Source organism: Carassius carassius, chromosome 48 (genome assembly GCF_963082965.1).
Source record: "Carassius carassius chromosome 48, fCarCar2.1, whole genome shotgun sequence".
Lineage (NCBI taxonomy): Eukaryota > Metazoa > Chordata > Actinopteri > Cypriniformes > Cyprinidae > Carassius > Carassius carassius.
The window spans coordinates 14,813,950-14,835,497 of record NC_081802.1 but is presented as its reverse complement, the minus strand read 5'-3'; the positions used below and the strand labels follow the sequence as shown (position 1 = coordinate 14,835,497).

At 38.5% G+C, this 21,548-nt stretch overlaps 1 protein-coding gene across 2 annotated transcripts in view; it reads left to right on the top strand.

The window, feature by feature from the left end:
• LOC132131661 (adhesion G-protein coupled receptor G7-like) overlaps positions 1–21,548 on the top strand; it is a 23,394-nt gene extending 1,846 nt beyond the window's left edge. Inside the window, exons 3-10 of one of the 2 annotated variants that reach the window (XM_059543725.1) lie at positions 18,202–18,360; positions 18,488–18,600; positions 18,672–19,012; positions 20,340–20,421; positions 20,539–20,697; positions 20,784–20,943; positions 21,037–21,227; positions 21,316–21,548. In XM_059543725.1, coding sequence (XP_059399708.1) covers positions 18,202–18,360; positions 18,488–18,600; positions 18,672–19,012; positions 20,340–20,421; positions 20,539–20,697; positions 20,784–20,943; positions 21,037–21,213 — 1,191 coding nt within the window. In that variant the 3' untranslated portion in view covers positions 21,214–21,227; positions 21,316–21,548. The other variant, XM_059543726.1, reaches the window with a different exon arrangement.

The window sequence follows — 21,548 nt, the reverse complement described above, 5'->3', positions numbered from 1 at the left end:
GATTTGCAATATTTAACTGAAGCTCCCATACTCTTTTCTGCTGCCTTCCAAATTTTGATAGATTGCCTAATAATTGGGCCAAATCGTGACATCATTGACCTAGATAATCCTGTAAAGGGTAAATCCTGTAGGCGCAGTGGATATATGATATTATTTTCTATTGCTCGCCAAGGTACATGTGATTCTGTATCCACCCATGTCCTAAGTGGTCTCATCTGATATGCTAAATAATAGGATTGAAAATCTGGTAAAGATAGTCCACCATGTGGTTTTAATCGGTGCATAAATTTCAGTCGAATTCTAGGACGTTTGTTATTCCATATAAATTTTGTCACTATCGAATTAAGTACTTTAAAATAGTCAGTAGGAGGCGCCAGAGGCAAGGTTGAAAATAAAAAGCCTAGTCTTGGGAGTATATTCATTTTAACTGTAGCAATACGTCCATGGACAGCCAAACAGAGAGGGGTCCAACATTGAAGATCCTTTTTTATGTTATCCAGAAGGGACTGATAATTCCATTTAGCAATGCGAGGTAACGATGAAAAGATTTTAATTCCAAGATATGTAAACTGGTCAGCAATTGGAATTAAGGTATCAAGAGTCTGAATCTCTAATTTAGCTGTTGTATTAAGGGGCATAAAGACAGACTTATTCCAATTAATTTTATAGCCGGATAATTTTCCAAAAGTATTGAATAGATGTAGGCATTCCTTGATTGACTCTTTAATATTTGACATATATAGTAAACTATCATCTGCATAAAGTGAAATTTTATGAGAGGTGTTCACACAGGTAATTGGAGATATTAAAGCACATTGTCTGATTGCTTGAGCCAGAGGCTCTAATGATAAATTAAAAAGCAGAGGTGATAATGGACAACCTTGTCGAGTACCTCTACCAAGATAAAACGGAGCGGAGATAAGAGAACCGGTGAGAATTTTAGCTGAACATTCCGAATAGATGGTTTTAACGGCTCGTTGAAAGAAAGGGCCAAAACCGAAATGCTCCAAAACTGACCATAAAAAATTCCACTAAATTCGATCGAAGGCTTTCTCTGCATCCAGAGAAAGGATTGCAGAGGAAGTCGGGTAATTGTCAGATTGTTCAATGACATGAAGCAGTCTACGTATGTTATCTGCTGCAAATCTCCCCATCATAAAACCGGTTTGATCACCCCCAATCAAATCTCCAACACTCCTGTTTAATCTTAGAGCTAGTACTTTTGCCATCAATTTCGAGTCGGTGGATAGAAGACTAATTGGTCTATAACTGGAACATTCTAGTGGGTCCTTCTCCTTCTTCAGTATTAAAGTTATTAAAGCTGTGGTTTGGTCTCTGTGCAAAGCTCCCTTCTCTAAGGCAAAATTGAATGAGTCAAGAATTAAGGTTGCAACTAAATCCCAAATTGATTTCAATAATTCCGGGGGAATTCCATCTAGTCCCGGAGCCTTATTATTGTTTAAAGAATCTAGAGCGGATTTTAATTCCTCAATTGTCAGAGGACTGTCTAATATTTCCCGCTGAGTGTCATTTAGTTTGGGGAGAGTTATTGAATTAAGGAATGAGCTTATATGTATTGGTGTGGATTTTGATTCTGAAGTATATAGCTGTTTGTAGTATTGTTCAAATACACTGTTCACCTTTTCAGGTTGGGTGTATACCGAGCCTTCTTGTCTAATAGCTGATATGTTGGCCTTAGCTTCGTTCCCTTTCAACCTCCAGGCCAACAATTTTGACGAACGTTCTCCGTGGAAATAATAAGATTGTCTGTGGGTGTATGATAAATTCAGCTCTGTGAGAATAAATAGATTGTAATTCCGTTTTGTAAGCTTTAAGTTCTTTAGCTCTAGACTCACAAAACCTTTCCTTTAATTCTTTCTCTATCAGATCAATTTGTTTTTCCAGTTCAGTTTTGCGATTCTCTCTACATTTTTTTATATAGGCAGAAAAGCTTATACATCTACCCCTCATAAAACATTTAGTGGTTTCCCACAGTATTTGAGGATTTGAGGCTGAATCTCTATTTATTTGTAGGAAATTCACCAGGGAGTTACGTAGATCAGTCACAAATGCATCATTTTGTAACAGAGAAGTGTTAAATCTCCATCGATTGTTTGTGGCTCTCAGTGAAATTGGGGTTAGTGATGTCACTAAAGGAGAATGATCTGATATGATAATAGGGAGAATATCAACTTTCGCTATATGAGGTGTAAGAGATGGAGATGTAAGGATATAATCGATTCTAGAATAACTTTTGTGACGTGCTGAGAAAAATGTATAATCCTTGGTGCCATCATTTTGTAGCCGCCAGACATCATTTAAATTAGCCTGAAGTAAAAAGTCCTTAAAGTATTGAGAGATCGGTGCATCGTATTTAGAAAAGTGGGATCTATCCAATTGAGTATCTAGCACAGTATTGAAGTCTCCTCCAATCACCAATTGACATTCTTCCAAACTCATTACCAAACTTAATAGTTCCTGAAAGAAAGAGGTATCCCATTCTGTAGGAGCGTATACAGACATAAAGGCATATTTAACATTGTTTAGGGTCCCAACTGCATAAGCAATTCGGCCTGCAGAGTCTCCTCCCGAGCTTAAAATTTTAAAAGTCGTATTGCGCCTGGAAACAATCAATACCCCTTTAGTTTTATTAGCAGCAGAAGAAGAGGAGATCAGTTTAAAATACTTATTTTGAAAGCGATGTACATCTACTGCTTTTAAATGAGATTCTTGTATTAAAGCGATGGTTATCTTTTTGCCTCTAAGATAGTCTAAACATTTAGTTCGTTTAATGGGGCTATTTAATCCGTTAACATTCCAAGATATAATGTTTATAGCCATATATTTTTTAAAAGATAAATTCCAAATCTAAACTGAGAAGGGATGGGAAGACCATAATATAATCCCCCGGAAAAATTAAAACAGAAGTTAAAGAAGTTAGCATACATACCTAACTTAAACGGGCATTCTTGGGTATAGAACATAGTAACAAAAACAAGAACATGAACAAAAGTAACATGGGCAGCAAGCAAAGAGTTAGAACACACTCTTCTATCTACCCTCAAGGTCTTTATACTGGGGTATATGACCACCATTGCAAGGACGGTTCGTTCCTCCATGCCCAACCCGAATTAGAAACGGATGAGAAAGAATCAAGTATTCCGGATAGGGATCTCCATGAGGTTTGCAGGGACATCCTCCTCAGACTCAGATTCTGGAAGTAAGATTGCTGTAGTTTTCAGAGAAACTCTTTCAGCGGAATACAGTTCAGTGATGAATTTCTCAATCTCCTCTGGCGTCTGGAAGAGGGATGACTTTCCTCCGTGATTAACTTTCACCGTCGCAGGGTAAAGCAGGAAGGATGATATCCCTTTTTGGGTCAGTTTCTTTCTCGCCGAGGTCATTTCTCTTCTTTTAGTCGCCGTGTGTGTACTGTAGTCCGGAAAAAAAAGCAGTGGTGTTCCTTGATGAAGAATTTGACCATCTCCCCGAGCTCCGTTAAGAATAGCATTTCGATCTTGATAACGAAGCATCTTGAAGATGATCGTGCGATGAGATGACTTTGTATGTGTTCCGTTGTAAATACGATGAGCTCTCTCAATCTCCAATTCCTTACCAGCAAGAGAAGGGATCCATTTTGGTAGATGGTTTTGAATGAATCTTACAGGGTCATCTCCTTCCATGCCTTCTTTTAGCCCACCAAGCGGATGTTTGACTGACGATTTTTGTCCTCCAGTTTAGCCAATTTCTCTTGTAAATCGCCGACTGCCATCTTAACCTCACTCGTCTCTTTTTTCGCGTGACGGAGAGCGGTTTGCATGTGGTCAAATTGATTCCTTATTCGACGAACGTCCTCTTCCAAAGTGCCGAGTCTGTCGATAATAGGCGCGAGTTCTTCCTTAAACAACTCTCTGATAAGTCCGAATTGTGTCTTCAATTCCTCGACAACAATGGCGCGGATATCTTCCCCCTGCTCGTCCCTGAGGTCCTTAATTCTCTTTTTCTCAGGAGAAAACTTCGTCATTTGACGTTTTGACATGTTGTATCACTTCAACGTTGATGATTCGGTTAAAAAGCGATCAGATATGGAGAATATCTCTGAGAAATTGTTAAATAACGGATGTCGAGTCGGAGAGCAGACGAACTACACCGCCATTACCTTCAGTGGGTCACGTGCCCCCCAACAGCTCATGTTTTTCATCAATAATAACAGCGATGTGCTGTTAAATGAAGAGTTTCATCCAAAACGGGATAAACAGCAAAAAAAAAAAAAAATTTAGTTTCCGCCAAAATCAGTATTGTTTCATGTCTGTATTAAAAAGTCAGTATTATTAGGTTATGTTTTCTCCATTTTTTTTTCAAATGGCAGAATGTGATATATCTGCTCAACTAATCACAGCGCACCATTCCACACACTCTTGACAGTAACAACCAGTCACAGTGCACCATTCCAAGCACTCTAGACAGTTATGGAGGCACTTTGAATACACTCTGCATCTTACTTTTACTCATCTACGTTGTACTTTTTGATCAACTAACACAGGCAGGACGATAAATCGCATGTGATTGTCATCTGCATCTGATCAGAAAAGCCAGTTTTGTGATTAATAATACTGGTAAACTTCCATCACATGCTTTCAGATGGGAATTATCCAGATGCATATACACAGAGCCGTAGATAACTGACAAGCTACAATATATCTCATTCATTAGGTGAATCACATTCGATTGTGAACATGATATTGTGTAACGTGTCAGTGTAAGTGTATTTATTAATGGCATTTATGTTTTTGTTAATACAGCACATAGCACTAGTAAACTGGTCAACTTCTTTGTTCTAATGTTTTGTTGGTCATGTTCTTGTTCATGATGAAATTGTATTTTATTGTTGCAATTGATTTATAGCATTAACAAGATGACCTGTTGTTGTATGGAAGCATATGGGTAGCAATATTCAATTTGGAATGTAATATGCAAAATGACAATGCAATATGTAAAATGGCAATGCATTTCTGTATTTACATTTACATTTTCCAATACATTTGTGCAACGTTTGGTGCAAAATGAAAATTAAATTACATAATTTTCATTTGCCATTTCATTTGATTTTAATATGTAAAATGAATACTAATTTTAACGCTTTATAAGTTGCAAAATTAAAATGAAAATATATTAAAGAAATGATTAGATTAGTATAACATGTTCAAGCAAAAACTGTGGCAAAATTATCATTTAAATGCTATTTTTCTTAAATGCATTAACACTCACAGTCAAGACACTTACGATTGCATTTTCAGTCAATGTCCCGCAATGAATGTAGCAAAATTCAATGTGCACATTGAAAATGCATTCCGAGCCGATCACGTGTACGCCCCCTCCCGCCATGTCAATCACTGTGTGAACAAGGCGGGGCTTGCAGAAGGTCAGAGACTCAAATCTCAAGAAGAGGATTCAAGTGAGAGAACATGGGCAAGACAGTTGGTCCGTGTACGTTTTGATCATTTCGGTTTATGGCTTCAATATTTCATTCGCACTTGTGGGCAGAGCAGAAACGCTGCTTTCATCAGATTGGTCGAATCGCTTCACCTTCAACTCGGTCTTTTCATTCTTTCAGACAGAATAAGAGTCAGTGCGAGTGAAACACTGTAATGTCTGAAACCACCGCTCACTGTTAATTAGCATAATATTTGAATCAGATGTAGCTGGGCACATAATTCGTGCTGCTGCGACTTGCAAGAGACCCCGTTAAATTATTTCTAGGTTATAGTATTGTATAAATATTGTGCCACTGATAAAAATAGTGCAAATAGTTCTGTCTCCTTGGATAACAGTGAAGTGGAAATAAATATAGTTAAATTTATGAAAAAAAATTAAATAGGATTTTTTGGGAAGGTAAGTCTGGCCAGTCATAAAGCAACACGAGTCAGACGAGTCTGAAGATCTGATCTGAATTTGATGAAACATTAAAGTTCTAGTCTGTGTCAATTACTCTCATAATAAATAATAATAATAATAATGTTACCCGTATTTTTGGTATAAGTTGCATCAGTCCAAAAATACGTCATGACAAGGAAAAAAAACATATATAAGTCGCACTGGATAATCAAGTCGCATTTATTCAGAACCAAGAGAAAACATTACCGTCTACAGCCGCGAGAGGGCGCTCTGGGGTAGGCTACAGGAGCACTGAGCAGTGGGACAATATTCATACAATACTACAACCTAGAAATAATTTGCAGGCATCAGCAGCACGAATTATGTGCCCAGCTACATCTGATTCAAATATTATGCTAATTAACAGTGAGCGGTGGTTTCAGACATTACAGTGCTTCACTTGCACTGACTCTTATTCTGTCTGAAAGAATGAAAAGACCGAGTTGAAGGTGGAGCGATTCGACCAATCAGATGAAAGCAGCGTTTCAGCCCTGCCCACAAGTTCGCAGTGATTGACGTGGCGGGAGAGGACGGACACGTGATCGGCTCGGAATGCATTTTCAATGTGCACATTGAATTTTGCTACATTCTTTGCGGGACATTGAATGAAAATGCAATCGTAAGTGTCTTGACTGTGAGTGTTAATGCATTTAAGAAAAATAGCATTTAAATGATAATTTTGCCACAGTTTTTGCTTGAACATGTTATAAATATCTAATCATTTCTGTAATACATTTGAATTTTAATTTTGCAACTTATAAAGCGTTAAAATTAGTATTCATTTTAAATATTAAAACTGGTGAATGAAATGGCAAATTAAAATTATGTAATTTCATTTTCATTTTGCACCAAACGTTGCACAAATGTATTGGAAAATGTAAATTAAATACAGAAATGCATTGTCATTTTACATATTGCATTGTCATTTTGCATATTACATCCCAAATTGAATGTTGCTACCCATACGCTTCCATATTGTCAAAGCAATGTCTGATGAATGTATTTTTAGTCCAGTGCTTGTATATAAGCATTGATTATTATATAATATATAATTAGCATTGAACAAATTCAGAGGCTATCATATATGGATAAAAATACTATGTTGTGCATTTTTATCTGTTTCAGTATTAAAAATAACTTTCATATTTATTCAATGTGTTTATTGCTTTTTGAGAAAAAAAAAACATAATTGATTTATTGCATTTTGGGATAAAAATAATACATTTTTATAATAAATCTTTCAAAATAAAAACCTGGATTTTAGGATTAATGTTATTATAACCTAAAGGTGCTATGTGAAAGTTTGAAACAGAAAATTGTGGTTTCATCTTGCCAAATTCTTGGTAAAGAAAACACATTTTACATACTTAATCAAACACACTTAATCAAAATGGATTTATTGCGTTTTGGAAACAAACTCTTCAGATACAGTAAAGTCCCTCAAACACAGATGTTGTTCTGTCAATGGATGGAAAGTAACTCCAAAAACTTTGTGTGGCAGAGTGGGAACTATACGGTGAGGTGGAGCATTAATTACACTCGTGCTCAGCACTCAGGTTGATTTCACTTTCCGACTACGCCACCTTGGGAATTTCACCCACCCTCTAAAGGCACACTCAGGTTCTATTTGCCAGTTGAGTCAGGGACAAGCGTAATCATACTAATATATTTTACTGACAGTTAAAAGGTGTCACAAATAATTTACAAACATAACATTACCAGACAGCTTCAATTATGAAGTTCAATTATTACAAGCAAGGGAACGGGAGCTTACCAACAGGGGCAGTCACAGATAGAAGATCACCATTATTGAAAATCACTCAAATCATAGTGCACACACACACACACCAACTAATGTCAGTGAAAAGCACAACACACAGTGAAGGATGCCACCACCCAAAGAAGGTCACTCGTCTGCCCCCGCGTACCCAGATCCTGCCAAGAACAAGAGAGCAATGGACATTTAGAGGTAGAGATATACACAAGTAAAACAAATAACAATAAAAAATCTAAATTAACTGTAGTTCCAGGCAGGAACCAACTATTCGGTCCCGCCCGAGTCTACAAGGATCAAAACCCTATTTAACAAAACACAAAGCATGAACAAACTCCAACTTCATTAACCACTACAATCAAATAGTTACATTTTGACTGTATAGCTCAACCATAATGATGGTTAAATGAAGTCAATATATTCAAATCACAATAATGAATTGAGACAAAAATACAAAGTCAGAAATACCAAACCATTTGAAAACAATTAAAGGCAGGGTAGGTAAAAAAATGTATAAAAAGCTTTTTTTCCAAATTTGTTTAAACTTTATTTATATATCAATACATAATTAAAATGTAAGTACTCTGAAAAAGAAAGTATAAAAATTGAGTGACTGTAGACCTCTCACGACTGTTTTAAAGACAGCTCATTATTTCCATTCACTCCACCCCCTCCCTTCTGGGCTCCTTCCAAAGCCTCTACTATGGCTCGCTAAGTAATGTTATGTTAGCTATATTACGCAGCTACGTGTGCTAATGACACATGCTTCATGAAAAAAATATGTATGATCAAAATACAAAAAGAAAGATTTACCTGTCCAGCAGAAATAAAGCCATCAAGGAGTCACTTTTCAGCTTTTCAGCAGTTCTCGCCATCGCTGGAAAGCCACGCCGATTTTAACTCGCGTTTTATTTCTTTGTTTATCCAAAGACTTTTTGTTCATTGCCTTCTCTTGTACTGTTACTGTCTTCCTTTATTTGCCTGGTTTGCCTTCACTAACTGCATAGGCTGGTACTGTGAATTTTGCTTGCTGTTTCTCTGCCATTGTTTTGGTATTCCTAGGATCCGTGCCTGTTGAATCAAACGTGCTGTTTCCTCAAATCAAACGTGCACGCGCAAGTGGGCAGGTCATGTGTGGCAAAAGGGTGGTTGCCATGGTTGCGAGAGAGTGACAGTCACCTAAGCAAATCCTATGTTTCGTCCCGAAATGGAAATAATGAGCTGTGTTTAATACAGATTAAACGGTCTGGAGTCACTCGATTGTTATACTCTTTTTATCAGAGTACTTACATTTTAATTATGCATTGATATATATAGAAAGTTTAAACAAATTTGGAAGAAAGTTGTTTATACATGTATTACCTACCCTGCCTTTAAAGGGGAAAAAAAAGAAAAACTTAAATCATATCAGTAAGACACGCTTCCACACAGAGCTTGGGAAGCACAAGAAGTTCACTTAAAAACATGAAGCTCATTGGAAGCATATCAGTCCCATACTAAACATGGAATAACCCAATGGAAACAGGACAGCAACTTTGAGAAAGCATGGAGCATCGCACTTGATCAGAATGACGCCATTGCCTTTATCACGTCCCTAAAAACAAACAGAAAATGTTACACTGCCATTCATTCTCTCCTGACTTCCGGCTTGATGAAGTATACTCATGATAGAATGTTGCACTGGGATCAGAGGTGGGTAGAGTACCCAAAAACTGTACTCAAGTAAAAGTAAAAGTACTTCCAGAAATATTTACTCAAGTAAAAGTAAAAGTGCTAGTCTGAATAGTTACTGGAGTAAGAGTAAAAAAGTATCGGATAAAAAATCTACTCAAGTAGTTAGTTACTAGTTACTTTGGGTCATTTATACTGAGCCTGTTTTTATTTAGATATATAGATAAAATGTATGTAATGTATGTGTGTGTGTATAAATATATATATTTCATCAGCCTTTACTCCAGTCTTCAATGCCACATAATCCTTCAGAAATCATTCCAATATGTTGATTTACTATCAATGATGTTCTTTTTATCTTTCTATACATCAAATAATTCTAAACAAAATCTCACAGGTTCCAAAAAAATATTAGGCAGCAAAACGGTTTCCAGCACTGGTAATAAATCAATATATTAGAATTGTATTTTGAAGGATCATAACTCTGAAAACTGGATTAACAGCTGATGAAAATTAGGATTTGCATCACAAAATAAATTATATTTTAAAGTATGTTTTATATATGTATAAATAACCTCTGACACAGAGAAGAGAGAAAACTCCTCACATGACCGCTAAATTACCTAACATCTGAACATTACGAACCAAATGCACATTGACAGATCTTCTTCTGTCTGCAGGCAGAAGTATATTTCTGCAAGCGTAAATATTGTGGAAATATCTTAATTAATTGTGTCTGGGCATAGGGGGGTTGTCATGTGACACACAGCAGCAGCCACAACAGCATATTGGCAAATTATTTTTAAGCATTATTTATTAATTTTTTTTCATTTTTATTAGAAACATTCCCAGACGCATGAACTATATAATGAAACATATCGATTCTCACATTACATAGATTGTTAATAATGATAATATGCGATGGTCAAAGTAGCCTAATTATGTAATGTATTATAAAACCCTGTCTGTTAACTTAAGTAACAGATATAGGTGTCATGCCATTACATATTTTTAATACGACTTACTTTATATTAAATATGAATTTAACATTGAAAGTTAATGTGATATAAAAACTGCTACTAATCTTTCATTGTTCAGAAAGAGAGCAAATAACATTTACGTTATCAAAGATCATTTCACTGACAGTCTAGAGTTCAGTCACTCTCAAAAACTCCCATTAAAATCACTGAAACTGTTAACACTGTGAAATCAATATCTTATTTACAGATTCGTACACAGCTGCACTTTGTTGTTTCTGATGAGAAAATTCGCCAGAAAGAGGTCTCCACAGTCAGCGAGCGACTGAAGGAAGCACCGGCATTTTAGCGATGACTCATCTGAACACCTTTGATTGGCCAATGCTTTAATAAGCTCAAAAGAATCTTGTGTGATTGGTTATAATGCGCAGTGCAGTAAAAACACCATCTATCTCTGGCTCAGTGCCAGCAAGCGATCACAGATCTGAATTTAGCAGCTGATGATATGACTCGCTGAACGTTCTCACGCCGGTGTGACTGTATTAAAATTAATTAAATCTTAATCGGCTATTTTTTGTCTTTTGGAAGCTGCATTCAACTTGGTTCCCTTCTGTTATAAGTCACACGTACAACAAACCAATGCCACAGTGGTATCGTGTACTGTAATCGAATGTAGCCCAAGGTATTACCTGTTGAACAGCGCACGTGGTGTTCATCTAATAAAGATCTTTATCGCTAGCAAATAATAGCCTTTGCAGATTTGCTTTCAATTCAGTGCAATTCCATAGCCACATTTTCAACGCTCTCTGTTCTTAAACGTTACAACTCTGAGTGAACCACGTCAGTCGCTCAGCGCGTGCGGCAGGGAACTGAACGAATCATTCAAACTGATTCATGAACCAATTCACTCGTTTGCCAATTGGTTTGATCAAGCCTTTGAATGAATCATTAACGAATGAGCATCGCTCATTGTCCAGAGAAAAGTAGACGTTGCGTTTGGAATAAACTGAAGCATTTATAACATTTATTGCATTAAGATAAAGTAACGATAGGAGCGTCGCCCACAGTAACGAAGTAAAAGTACAGATTTTCCCCAAAAAATTTACTCAAGTAAAAGTACCCATCTTTAAATATACTCCCAAAAGTTTTAGTTACCCAAAAAATTTACTCAAGTAAATGTAACGGAGTAAATGTAACTCGTTACTACCCACCTCTGACTGGGATTAATATCCTGAATTCTCGCGACTCATGCGGCCAGATATCCCAGATAAACTCGCCAGCGGAGAGTGCAGATAGACTCTAAACTATTGTAAAGCATACAAATTAGTACCCGCATAGGTTGAAGCAACCTCATTACACAAACATCGTACATACATGCTTTCCTTACCGGCTCAACCGTCCACATTCAATTCTCCAACCCGCACCCAGTAAACGGCACAGTCAGTAGTTAAGCTCCAGCAGTCTTAATGACTAACAATACCCATCAACTCTCCACTCCAACACAAGCAGCAAAGTGCATCAACGTCACAGGCCCGGAACATGTCACACACCTGCAACTTGCAACCTGTGCTCTTATACACCCATGGCCCCAGTCCATTGGCTAAACCTCAAATAATGAAATTAAGGAAGGGGAAGTAGCCCATCCTGCCACATTTGCAAAGCCAAAGCCACAAGTGCAATGCTTCAAAATCCTAAAAACTTTTTTTTATTTGAATGTTTAAATTAGACTTTGCATAATAGATTTACAATGTGACTCTGCTGAACAGCAGTTTAACCATTCAGTTTAATCCCCACTCTTTGTTAATGCACTGCTTTCATTGATGAACACACACACACACACACAGCAAGAGAGAGAGAGAGAGAGAGAGAGAGAGAGAGAGAGAGAGAGAGAGAGAGAGAGAGAGAGAGAGAGAGAGAGAGAGAGAGAGAGAGAATGTCTCGGGTTATGCATGTAGCCATATTTCCCAAAGAGGGAACAACACGCTGCATCTTTTAGCGGACACTTTGGGTAATGCCGCCAGAAGGACTGGTGTTTGAAGCACGTGTGAGGCAGGCACCCGTAAGTATAAATGTGCACCTGCCGAATAAGTCACCAACCTGGTTGTTTGAAGGAGACTTGAAACTTGAAAATAGGCAAGACCTAGGCATCGTAAGGGGACACAGAGTCTTGTTCCCTCTATGGGAACCATGGTTACATGTGTTAACCGAGACGTTCCCCTTCTAGGGAACTTGCGTTGCATCTTCTAGCAGAAACCTTGGGGAACAGAATGCCCACTCAGCCATGCCGCAGCACGTGCCTGTCCACATGGTGAGAATGATGCCTGGGGCCACTAACATAACTATAAAAAATTGGGAAACAAGCTAATCAGGTGGGACACCTCAAAAACTAAGCTAAGCTAAGAACACATATATCATCTGAAGGCTATGTTACAATAGTCCAAAGTGTTTCAAGCCTGATGTAAGCAGCATCTCTTTGTGCTCACCTGCTTTTACACCCAACTCCTAGAGAGAGGAGGGGCAAGTGTGGCCATGCTAGTCTTCTGTCTATGATTCCCAGATTGAAATGTACAGGCCCCCTCAGTGGTCTTAGTGGAAGATTTGGGATGGCAGGGAATTAACTTCCTGTAAGGCAGTGGACCGTGCCTTTGCCTCCCTGAACCTCTCAACGAGTGCCTCAGTATAGGAGCCGAAATGCCCGGAAGGCAACAGCAGAGCATCAGAAAGAAAGGCTTTCACCTCTCTCCCGATATCCACAAGATTTAACCACACATGCCCCTCTGAAACCACCATTGCTTAGTGGTGCGAAGAGCCAAGTCTGTGGTGCAGCGCAGTTCCTCAACTGCCTTAGGGGACAAACGCTTGCCCTCATCTAGGTCTCTGGGTAAGTCAGCTTGGTAAGCTTGTAGCACAGTTATTGTGTGCAAGGCTCCACCAACTTGACCTGCCATCAATATGCACCCAGAAGTGGTCTGGATGGCAGGGCAGGAGTCTTTAAAGAAGACATCTTACTCTGGAAGAGAACACTCACTAGCTTCCTCTTCAAAGGGGGTTTCTTTGCGTATCCATGCTCAGCCACACCCTCAATGTTAGCGTAATCTGCTTGCTGAAAAAGATGCAGCCGAGCTGAATACTGTCTGTCCCATGATCTCACTAACCCCATGTAGAGGTCAGGAAGAAAGAGGAGACTCCTGGGGGAGGAAAGGTTATGACCGGCCAAAAAGCTCTCACCTAATCTGACATGGGCAGGCATCTGCCTTTCATGTAAACAGACTAAATCAATTCTCTTAGTGGCAGCACCATTACTCCCAGCATTCCCTGTATGTGTGTCTGAAATTAGGTTGGGAGGATTCAGTGCTCACACTATCATCGCCATCATCAACCACATCCATGCCCTGACTCTCACTAGATGAACTCAATATAGCACTATCCACATATCCGTTAACCCAAGAGAAAAAGCATCAGGATCCTGCTGAGTACTCAAGCTTGCAGGTCCATAACCTTCTCAAACCTTTCTGCAAGCTCAACCTGAAAACCCCACTATCTGAGCCTTTGCCATGCCTCAGCAGAAGTAGCACAAAAACCACAAGATGCAGAGGCTTGTCCCTCATCCCTTGAGGAGAGAGACAAAGGTGAATGGAGCTTTCTCGTTGGAAATTCGCACAACAAGTGTATTCAGAGCCCTATGATACTTCCGGGCAACCGCCTGTGACATTACGGGATAAGTGAGGACCCCTGAGTTAGCCAATCACAGCAGAAGGCATTTTCTTATTTTTTTCTGCAAGAGATAACACCCCTTTCACATCTTCACTTTTCTTTCATGTTTTTTTTTTTGTGAGGATGGAAAATTCTTCTTATTTTTTTTTTTTACAAATATTGAACCTTTTGAATGAAAGAATAAATGAATGACATTATTGTCATTGTACAAGTACAATGAAATTGAGTGCAATACTTTGGGTGCATAAAAATCTGTAACCTAATAAACAGTACACAGATGACTGGATCTGTGACACAACAAGAAGATGTCTCACATTAAACAGTAATATTCAACACATGGTGTTGTTTAGTTACTTGCACAAATGTTGTATGTTTAGTTTACATTTTTACAGTATTCAAAACAGAAATAGCTTTGGCATAAAAACTATTCCTTAATCTGTTTGTTCAGCTTTTTAGAACTCGAAGGTAGCAGTTCAAAAAGAGAATGTCCTTGGTGAGATGGATCCTTGAGAATTGTTTGAGCTTTCAAGAGGCAACGGGAATGTTCCCGGTTACTTAACTGTAACCTTGTTCCATGAGAAAGCGGAATGAGATGCTGCGCATTGGGAAACTTCTTAATCATGACCAGCTGTGAATAATGTGTGTAACACGTCGATAGAATTGACCCAGAGGTAACATAGCCTCGGTTGATGATGTCATCGGAGCATGCCCACAACACGGGGCTATAAATAGATAAGCCACAGGTGCATCAACAGGATATTTTGTCTGAAGAGCAGTTCTGAGACATCTTCAGCACGGCAATGCAGTGCAGCATCTGCACTGCATTGGAAGTCGTGGCCTGGTGGTTAGAGAATCGGACTCCCAATCGAAGGGTTGTGGGTTCGAGTCTCGGGGCCGGCAGGAATTGTGGGTGGGAGGAGTGCATGTACAGTTCTCTCTCCACCTTCAATAGCACGACTTAGGTGCCCTTGAGCAAGGCATCGAACCCCCAACTGCTCCCCGGGCGCCGCAGCATAAATGGCTGCCCACTGCTCTGGGTGTGTGCTCACAGTGTGTGTGTGTGTGTTCACTGCTCTGTGTGTGTGCATTTCGGATGGGTTAAATGCAGAGCACAAATTCTGAGTATGGGTCACCATACTTGGCTGAATGTCACTTCACTTTCACTTTCACTTTTCACTTTCACTTTTCACTTTCACTTTCACTTTCACTCCTTTGACTTGGTGGTATTCAAGATAAGGTTGTTTTTTGTACACCACACAGGCAACCGCTCCACTTCATCCTGGGAGCCGGACTCACTCCACCCCCACCCCCCACCCCCCACCATGGAAGTATCATCAGAAAACTTAATTATAGTGTTACTGGCATGGACAGGGTAGCAATCAGGAGTGTACAGGGTGTACAGTAGGGGGATCAGCACACATCCCTGAAGAGAGCCGGTGTTGAGTCTGAGAGCTGAGGAGGTACGAGAGCCTACTCTTACCCCCTGTGAGCGATCAGTAAGGAAGTCCTTGATCCAAAGACAAATGGAGTGAGATTTTCCCAGATCTGACAGTTAGGAAGGATGATGTTAAATGCTTAGCTAAAATCTACGAATAACCGCTGAGCATAGTTCCCCTGCAGCTCCAGATGGGACAGAACAGAGTGGAGGGCTGTTGCTATGGCGTCCTCTGTGGACCTGTTGACTCTATAGGCAAACTGGTATGGGTCAAACCCAGGTGAGATATGTGAGATGATGTGAGTCTGAACCAGTCTCTCAAAGCACTTCATTATAACAGGTGTCAGTGCTATCAGGCGATAATCGTTCAGGTTACTGATGACAGTCTTATTTTGAAGTGGGACTATTGTAGCAGACTTCAAGCAGAGTGGTACAGCGGCCTGGGACAGGGACTGGTTAAAGAACCAATGGTAAAGACCCCAGCCAGCTGATCCACGCAATCACTCAACACTCGTCCGGGGATGCCATCAGGTCCCGCAGGTATTGTCAGGTTGATTTTCCTCAATATGCATCTCACCTCATGCTCCTGCACTGTTAGGATATGGTTGTTGTTTACCCCTTTCCACACCTCCCTATAGTTCCCTATAGAAGGAATCCTCTATCTTCCTCCTGTGTGCAGCCTGACAGTTCTGAATGTGGTAGAAACACTCTTTCTTAGGGGGGTATAAGCTGGAATTAAAAGCAGGGACATGTGGTCTGACTGGCCCAGATGTGGTAATTGCTTAGCCCTGAAGCCCCGCTTAATGTTTGAATAGACCTTATCGAGTATATTTGCTCCTCTAGTAGCACATTTAATGTGCTAATGGAATTTAGGGAGCACTAGCTTTAAATCTGCATGCTTAAAGTCCCCTGCAACAATGTGAATACTCTGCTGACTGCTAATATTATCATGTGAAAGTCCAAGAGCCAAGCTAAAATTAGCATCCGGTGGTATATAGATAGCAGTTATCAAAACAACAGTAAATTCAAGAGGAAGATAAATGGGCCTGTATTTAATTGTCATAAAATCCAAGTCTGGGGAGCATTGACTATTTACATTTCGTGTTTACGTTTGGTGTTAGTGCACCAATTGTTGTTCACAAAAATGCATAACCGCCCTCCTCTGCTCTTACCAGAGTCTCTGGTCCTGTCATAGCGATGCACTGTGTGGCTTGCTAGCTCAATAACTGTATCTGGAATAGATGAAGAGAATTCTTCTATTGAAATGAATGAATGCAGCAATCCTTAACAACGTTGAACGATGCAACGAGTAGTTTCAGGTCATCCATCTTGTTAGCGAGGGATCTCCCATTAATAAGGAAAATACTTGTGGCCGCTTCCATAGTCTTACTAGCATGCCGGCTCTGTAGCCTTGCCTTTGCTTCCTCTCCCTGCGCGGCCTTTGCCGCCTCCCCACAGGGATGGTAATCCACAGAGAACCCGGGCACCTAGCGATATCTGCCAGGATATCGTGAGAGCGGAGAAACTCGGCCGTAATTGCTTGCTCACTATGTGATCCTATTTCCAGAATATTGTGTCGACTGTAGATTTTATTTTCTCGACATGAAAACGTCAAAACAGATAACAATATAAACACAAACAACATAGGCCCAATCCCAATTCTATTTTATACCCCTTCCCCTACCCCTCCGCCTACCCCTTCCCCTTATCCCTTGAAACAGAGTGTCAATGGGTAGGGGAGAAAATATTCCCTTGAGGATTGGGACAACACTACCATGACGTCACATGCTATCATTCGTCATCTAACTCTTACAATACACACATATACTGGTGTGCATTAAAGCCTTTAATTATCGTTCTGTATTAATGAGCTGCTTACTGACACACACACATATCGGAAATCGTGCAGCTCACACATCCAGGAGAAAACAACTTGTCAACTCTGCCCCACGACTTTTATTAAATACAGTTTAAATACTGAATCACTACATTATATTTTCCAGTGACAAGAGGATACAATCGCTGTTTTTAAGTAAACTCACTCTAAAAAAAATAAACGCACAGACGCGATTACACACAACTTCCATTTCGCGCTCTCTCTCTCTCACTCTCTCTCTCTCTCTCTCTCTCTCTCTCTCTCTCTCTTTCTCTCTCAATAGGCAATATTTGAGAAAATGGTTTAGCGATTTCTAATTATTGGGGGGATTAGCCCCCATCAATGTCTACGGCTGTTATCGCCCTGATCAGACATGCTGTGGCACTATCATGCAGTCTGTAATGATATGACGTTAGCAAATATTAGCTCAATATGAACTCACAATTGAATGTAACATAAAACAAATGATTACTTTTCGTAAAAATCTTTATTTATGCCAAAAAAAAGGTTACATGTATGTGTCTTTTTGTTCGCTGTAGCAAGCTATGTTTCCGAGATAATTCATACCCCTTCATTTGAAGTGTGGTCCCGAAAAATCTTCGTTTGAAGGGTTATCTGGCCCTTCCCCTTACTCCTTCCCCTCCCCTCTAACTTTATAAACTAACCTCAAGAAAAAATATAAAAATCTGAAACTGCATTCCATGACCCCTTTAAGAGTGTATAAAACTATACTGTGATGTTCTTCTTTATCAAAAAAATACATCGACACAGATCTGTAAAAGTATGGTGTTGATAAATTAATACATCTTTGAACTTTCAGGCTGATTCGACAATGTCCCTCAACGACTTTGCCTGCGTGTTTTGGAGTTACAGTAAAAAGGACTGGATCACTGATGGTTGCACTAAAACTGAGAATCACTCGGGAGATGCAGTTTGCAGCTGTAAAAAACAAAAAAATGCAAACTTTGCTATTCTGATGGTAAGATGTATTTATATCATAATGCAAGTGCCATTTATATTAGAGTTAAATGGATCAGTAGAGTCTATGATGCTGTGAATTAAAACCATTTTCACTAGAATCTAATGCAGGTGTAATTTTTCTGCAGGCATTTGATATCAACTATCAATATTCTGAAGCCTTGGATTGGATCAGCATCACCGGCTGTGTTCTGTCTGTTCTGGGACTGTCTTTAACAGCATTGTACCAAATCAAAACCAGGTATAGGTATAAAATTTTTATTTTTGCAGTGGTGAAGCAGTAATTTTTTTATATTCATACATATGTCACAGGAAGTCAAGAGGAGGCAGCCCTACTCTGCTAGTGGTGAACATCTGCTTGACTATGATGGTTTTCTACCTTCTCTTCATCTTCGGCATAAACAACCCTGTCAAACATATTGTCAACATGAATGTTACAAATATATCTGGCGAGAATATAGTTCCTAAGTCTGATCACCACAAGTACTCAGATCAGGGACCTTGTACAGCATTTACAGCTCTGCTTCAGTACTTCCTGCTGGCTACGTTCACTTGGAACACTCTGTACGGCATTAATTTGTTCCTGCTCTTAAGAAACTCACTGTCTGGAACACCTCCATGGTTTCCATTGGTCGCCATGGCTGTTGGATGGGGTAGGAGACATTGAACATGCACAAAATACCAATGTGTTATTTAATTTATGACAAACTTCTTAGTAAAGGTGTTCAAACAGGTTACAGTATGGGTTAAAATAACATATGGCGAAATGTATTAAATGGTATAAATATTCACATTTGTATTGTTGTTATGCCAGTGTTGTGTGTAGTCCGATACAGTGCAAGTGTGGTCCGATTCATGAGCAAATGACTCTTATGAGCTGGTTCTTTTAAATGATAATTCGAATAAAATCTTACCAGCTGAAGAGCGATGGGTCTTCAAATTACAAAATGTTGTCCATTATTTAAGTAAAACATGAGGCACTGAATAATTTCGCTCCCATTACTTAGGCCAAACTAAAACAAGAAACGAATAAATTAAACCTGGCCACGATTTAGCTAAATCACTGAAACTGGAAATAAATGGATAAATAATAAAATGTCCTCACGTTTAAACTCAAGTTCTCCCATTATAATCAACAAAGTACATACAATGTAAAAAAGAGCTTCATTGATTGACAACTTCAGTGATTTTAAAGGGAGCCTTCTTTACTTGCTTTCATACAATTTAAGTAAAACTCCAAAAATAAAAAATAAAAATTGCAGCCATATTTAAATGCAGGAGTCTATTATATTCCTTAAAATATTAAAGTGCAAGATTTGTGTTGCGCATGATGCTGAGTGCGACGCACAACATTTATTCATATTTGTCTACATATTTTTTCTTCAAAACAAATATTTTTGGGTTTTATTTTGTATCATTGCATGTAAAAATATTTAAACTTTGTAATGCATATGCAAAATGTGAAACTGCACTCTTATTTGTGATCTATATAATTTTATAATTATTTGTACACTTAACTTTACCTGCTTTGTATCTTTTTTATATAATGTAAAATAGATTCATTAAAACAATCAAAATCAACTAATTGGAGCAGCATCAGCCGTTAGATCATTTAAAAATGTCAAATAGCCTTTAATTTACATGTTATAACTTTACGTCACTGCTGTAGCATTATGAAGATTTATTTTTAGGATCCTATACTGTAACCTAAAAGGAATGTGGTTTATTGCTACTAATATTAAAGTGTTTGTACAGAAAGCTATTGATGTGCATGCATGACAGGCCTCGCAATCATTTTTTTTCTTCTGATAATGAAAACCAACATTTTAAGGAATATTGCAAAACATTGCTTAGTTTGTTCTCCCACTCCCATACATCCTGGGTATTAATTTCACAACAAACATATGACTAAATCTTAATCATCAAATAATGTCTCCAATATGCAAAGCCATCAGTGTCTATAAAACTTTTCCTGTTAAGGTTTGCCTGCTGTTATTGTTGGTATTTCATTGGGTTCCACTTACCGTGTGGAGGAGCCTTTAGGTTATCGACAAGAAGAGTTGTAAGTAACACAATATTTTTAACTTTAAAGATAAACTTTACTCATTTATTTTTAATTAACTCTATTTAATATTACATTGATTTCAGAAATGTTGGTTCAGTTGTCATTTTTCTGCAGTTGCTGGCTGGCTTCACTGGACCACAAGCAAAAGTTTAGTATAAAGAAACCTATGCTTTGGGGATTCTTGCTCCCTTTACTGCTCATGCTGATCTCAAGCTCACTAATACTTTTGTACTTCTCTTACAAAATCTGCAGAACCAACCCTAACTTAAACAAGTAAGTACCAGAAAAGCACAAACAATTACCAACCAAAATGGATTTATGAGAATATATTTCATCAATAACACACTGTTGCTGTTTAGATCACGTAAAATTCCTCTGAAGAAGAACATTTTGAGTAGTTTCTCTCTGGCAGTGATGCTCGGTTTGTCTTGGGTCACAGGCTACATTTTGATGATCCCCCAAGAAAAAAATATACATGTTATTCTCAGTGTGGTTTTCTGTATCTTAAACACAACACAGGTGGGTTAATGCACAATGGACAAACATTCACAAAAAGCTTATAATGGATTATCAATGCTTCTGTATTCATTATTATTTTTATTTTTTCCAAAGGGTGTTCAGATATTTATTTTATTCGCATTGAGGCCTTTTTTAAAATCAAATCCAGCTGTTCTTCACTCTCTGCGTGCACCAGAAATAGGCTTGTACAAGAAAACTTTTTTTTTATGGAAAAATAAGACACCAGAAAGCAACGATAGCTACAAATCCACAGATCTTGACTCTATCTGAAAAGGCCATCAAAGGTAATATTAAAGATATTACAATATCTAACCCAATGTAATATACAAACCACCCTTTCCTTATTAAAACTCTTCTTTTTATTTGGCGTAGATCATTGGTGAGACTGTGGTCTTCTCCTCAACGGTGATACATCATGCAGTGAAGCCTCATTAAATGAATGAAGACTAAATTAATATTTAGATAGTTAGATATTTTAAGAAATTGTCATAAGGAGCTTCTTGGGCTTTGTTCACACTGAACACCAATCTGATTTGGTTTTAATTTTCACTGTTTAGTATTGATTTTAGACAAATTTCCTTACCTAATGAATGTCACAGAGTTCG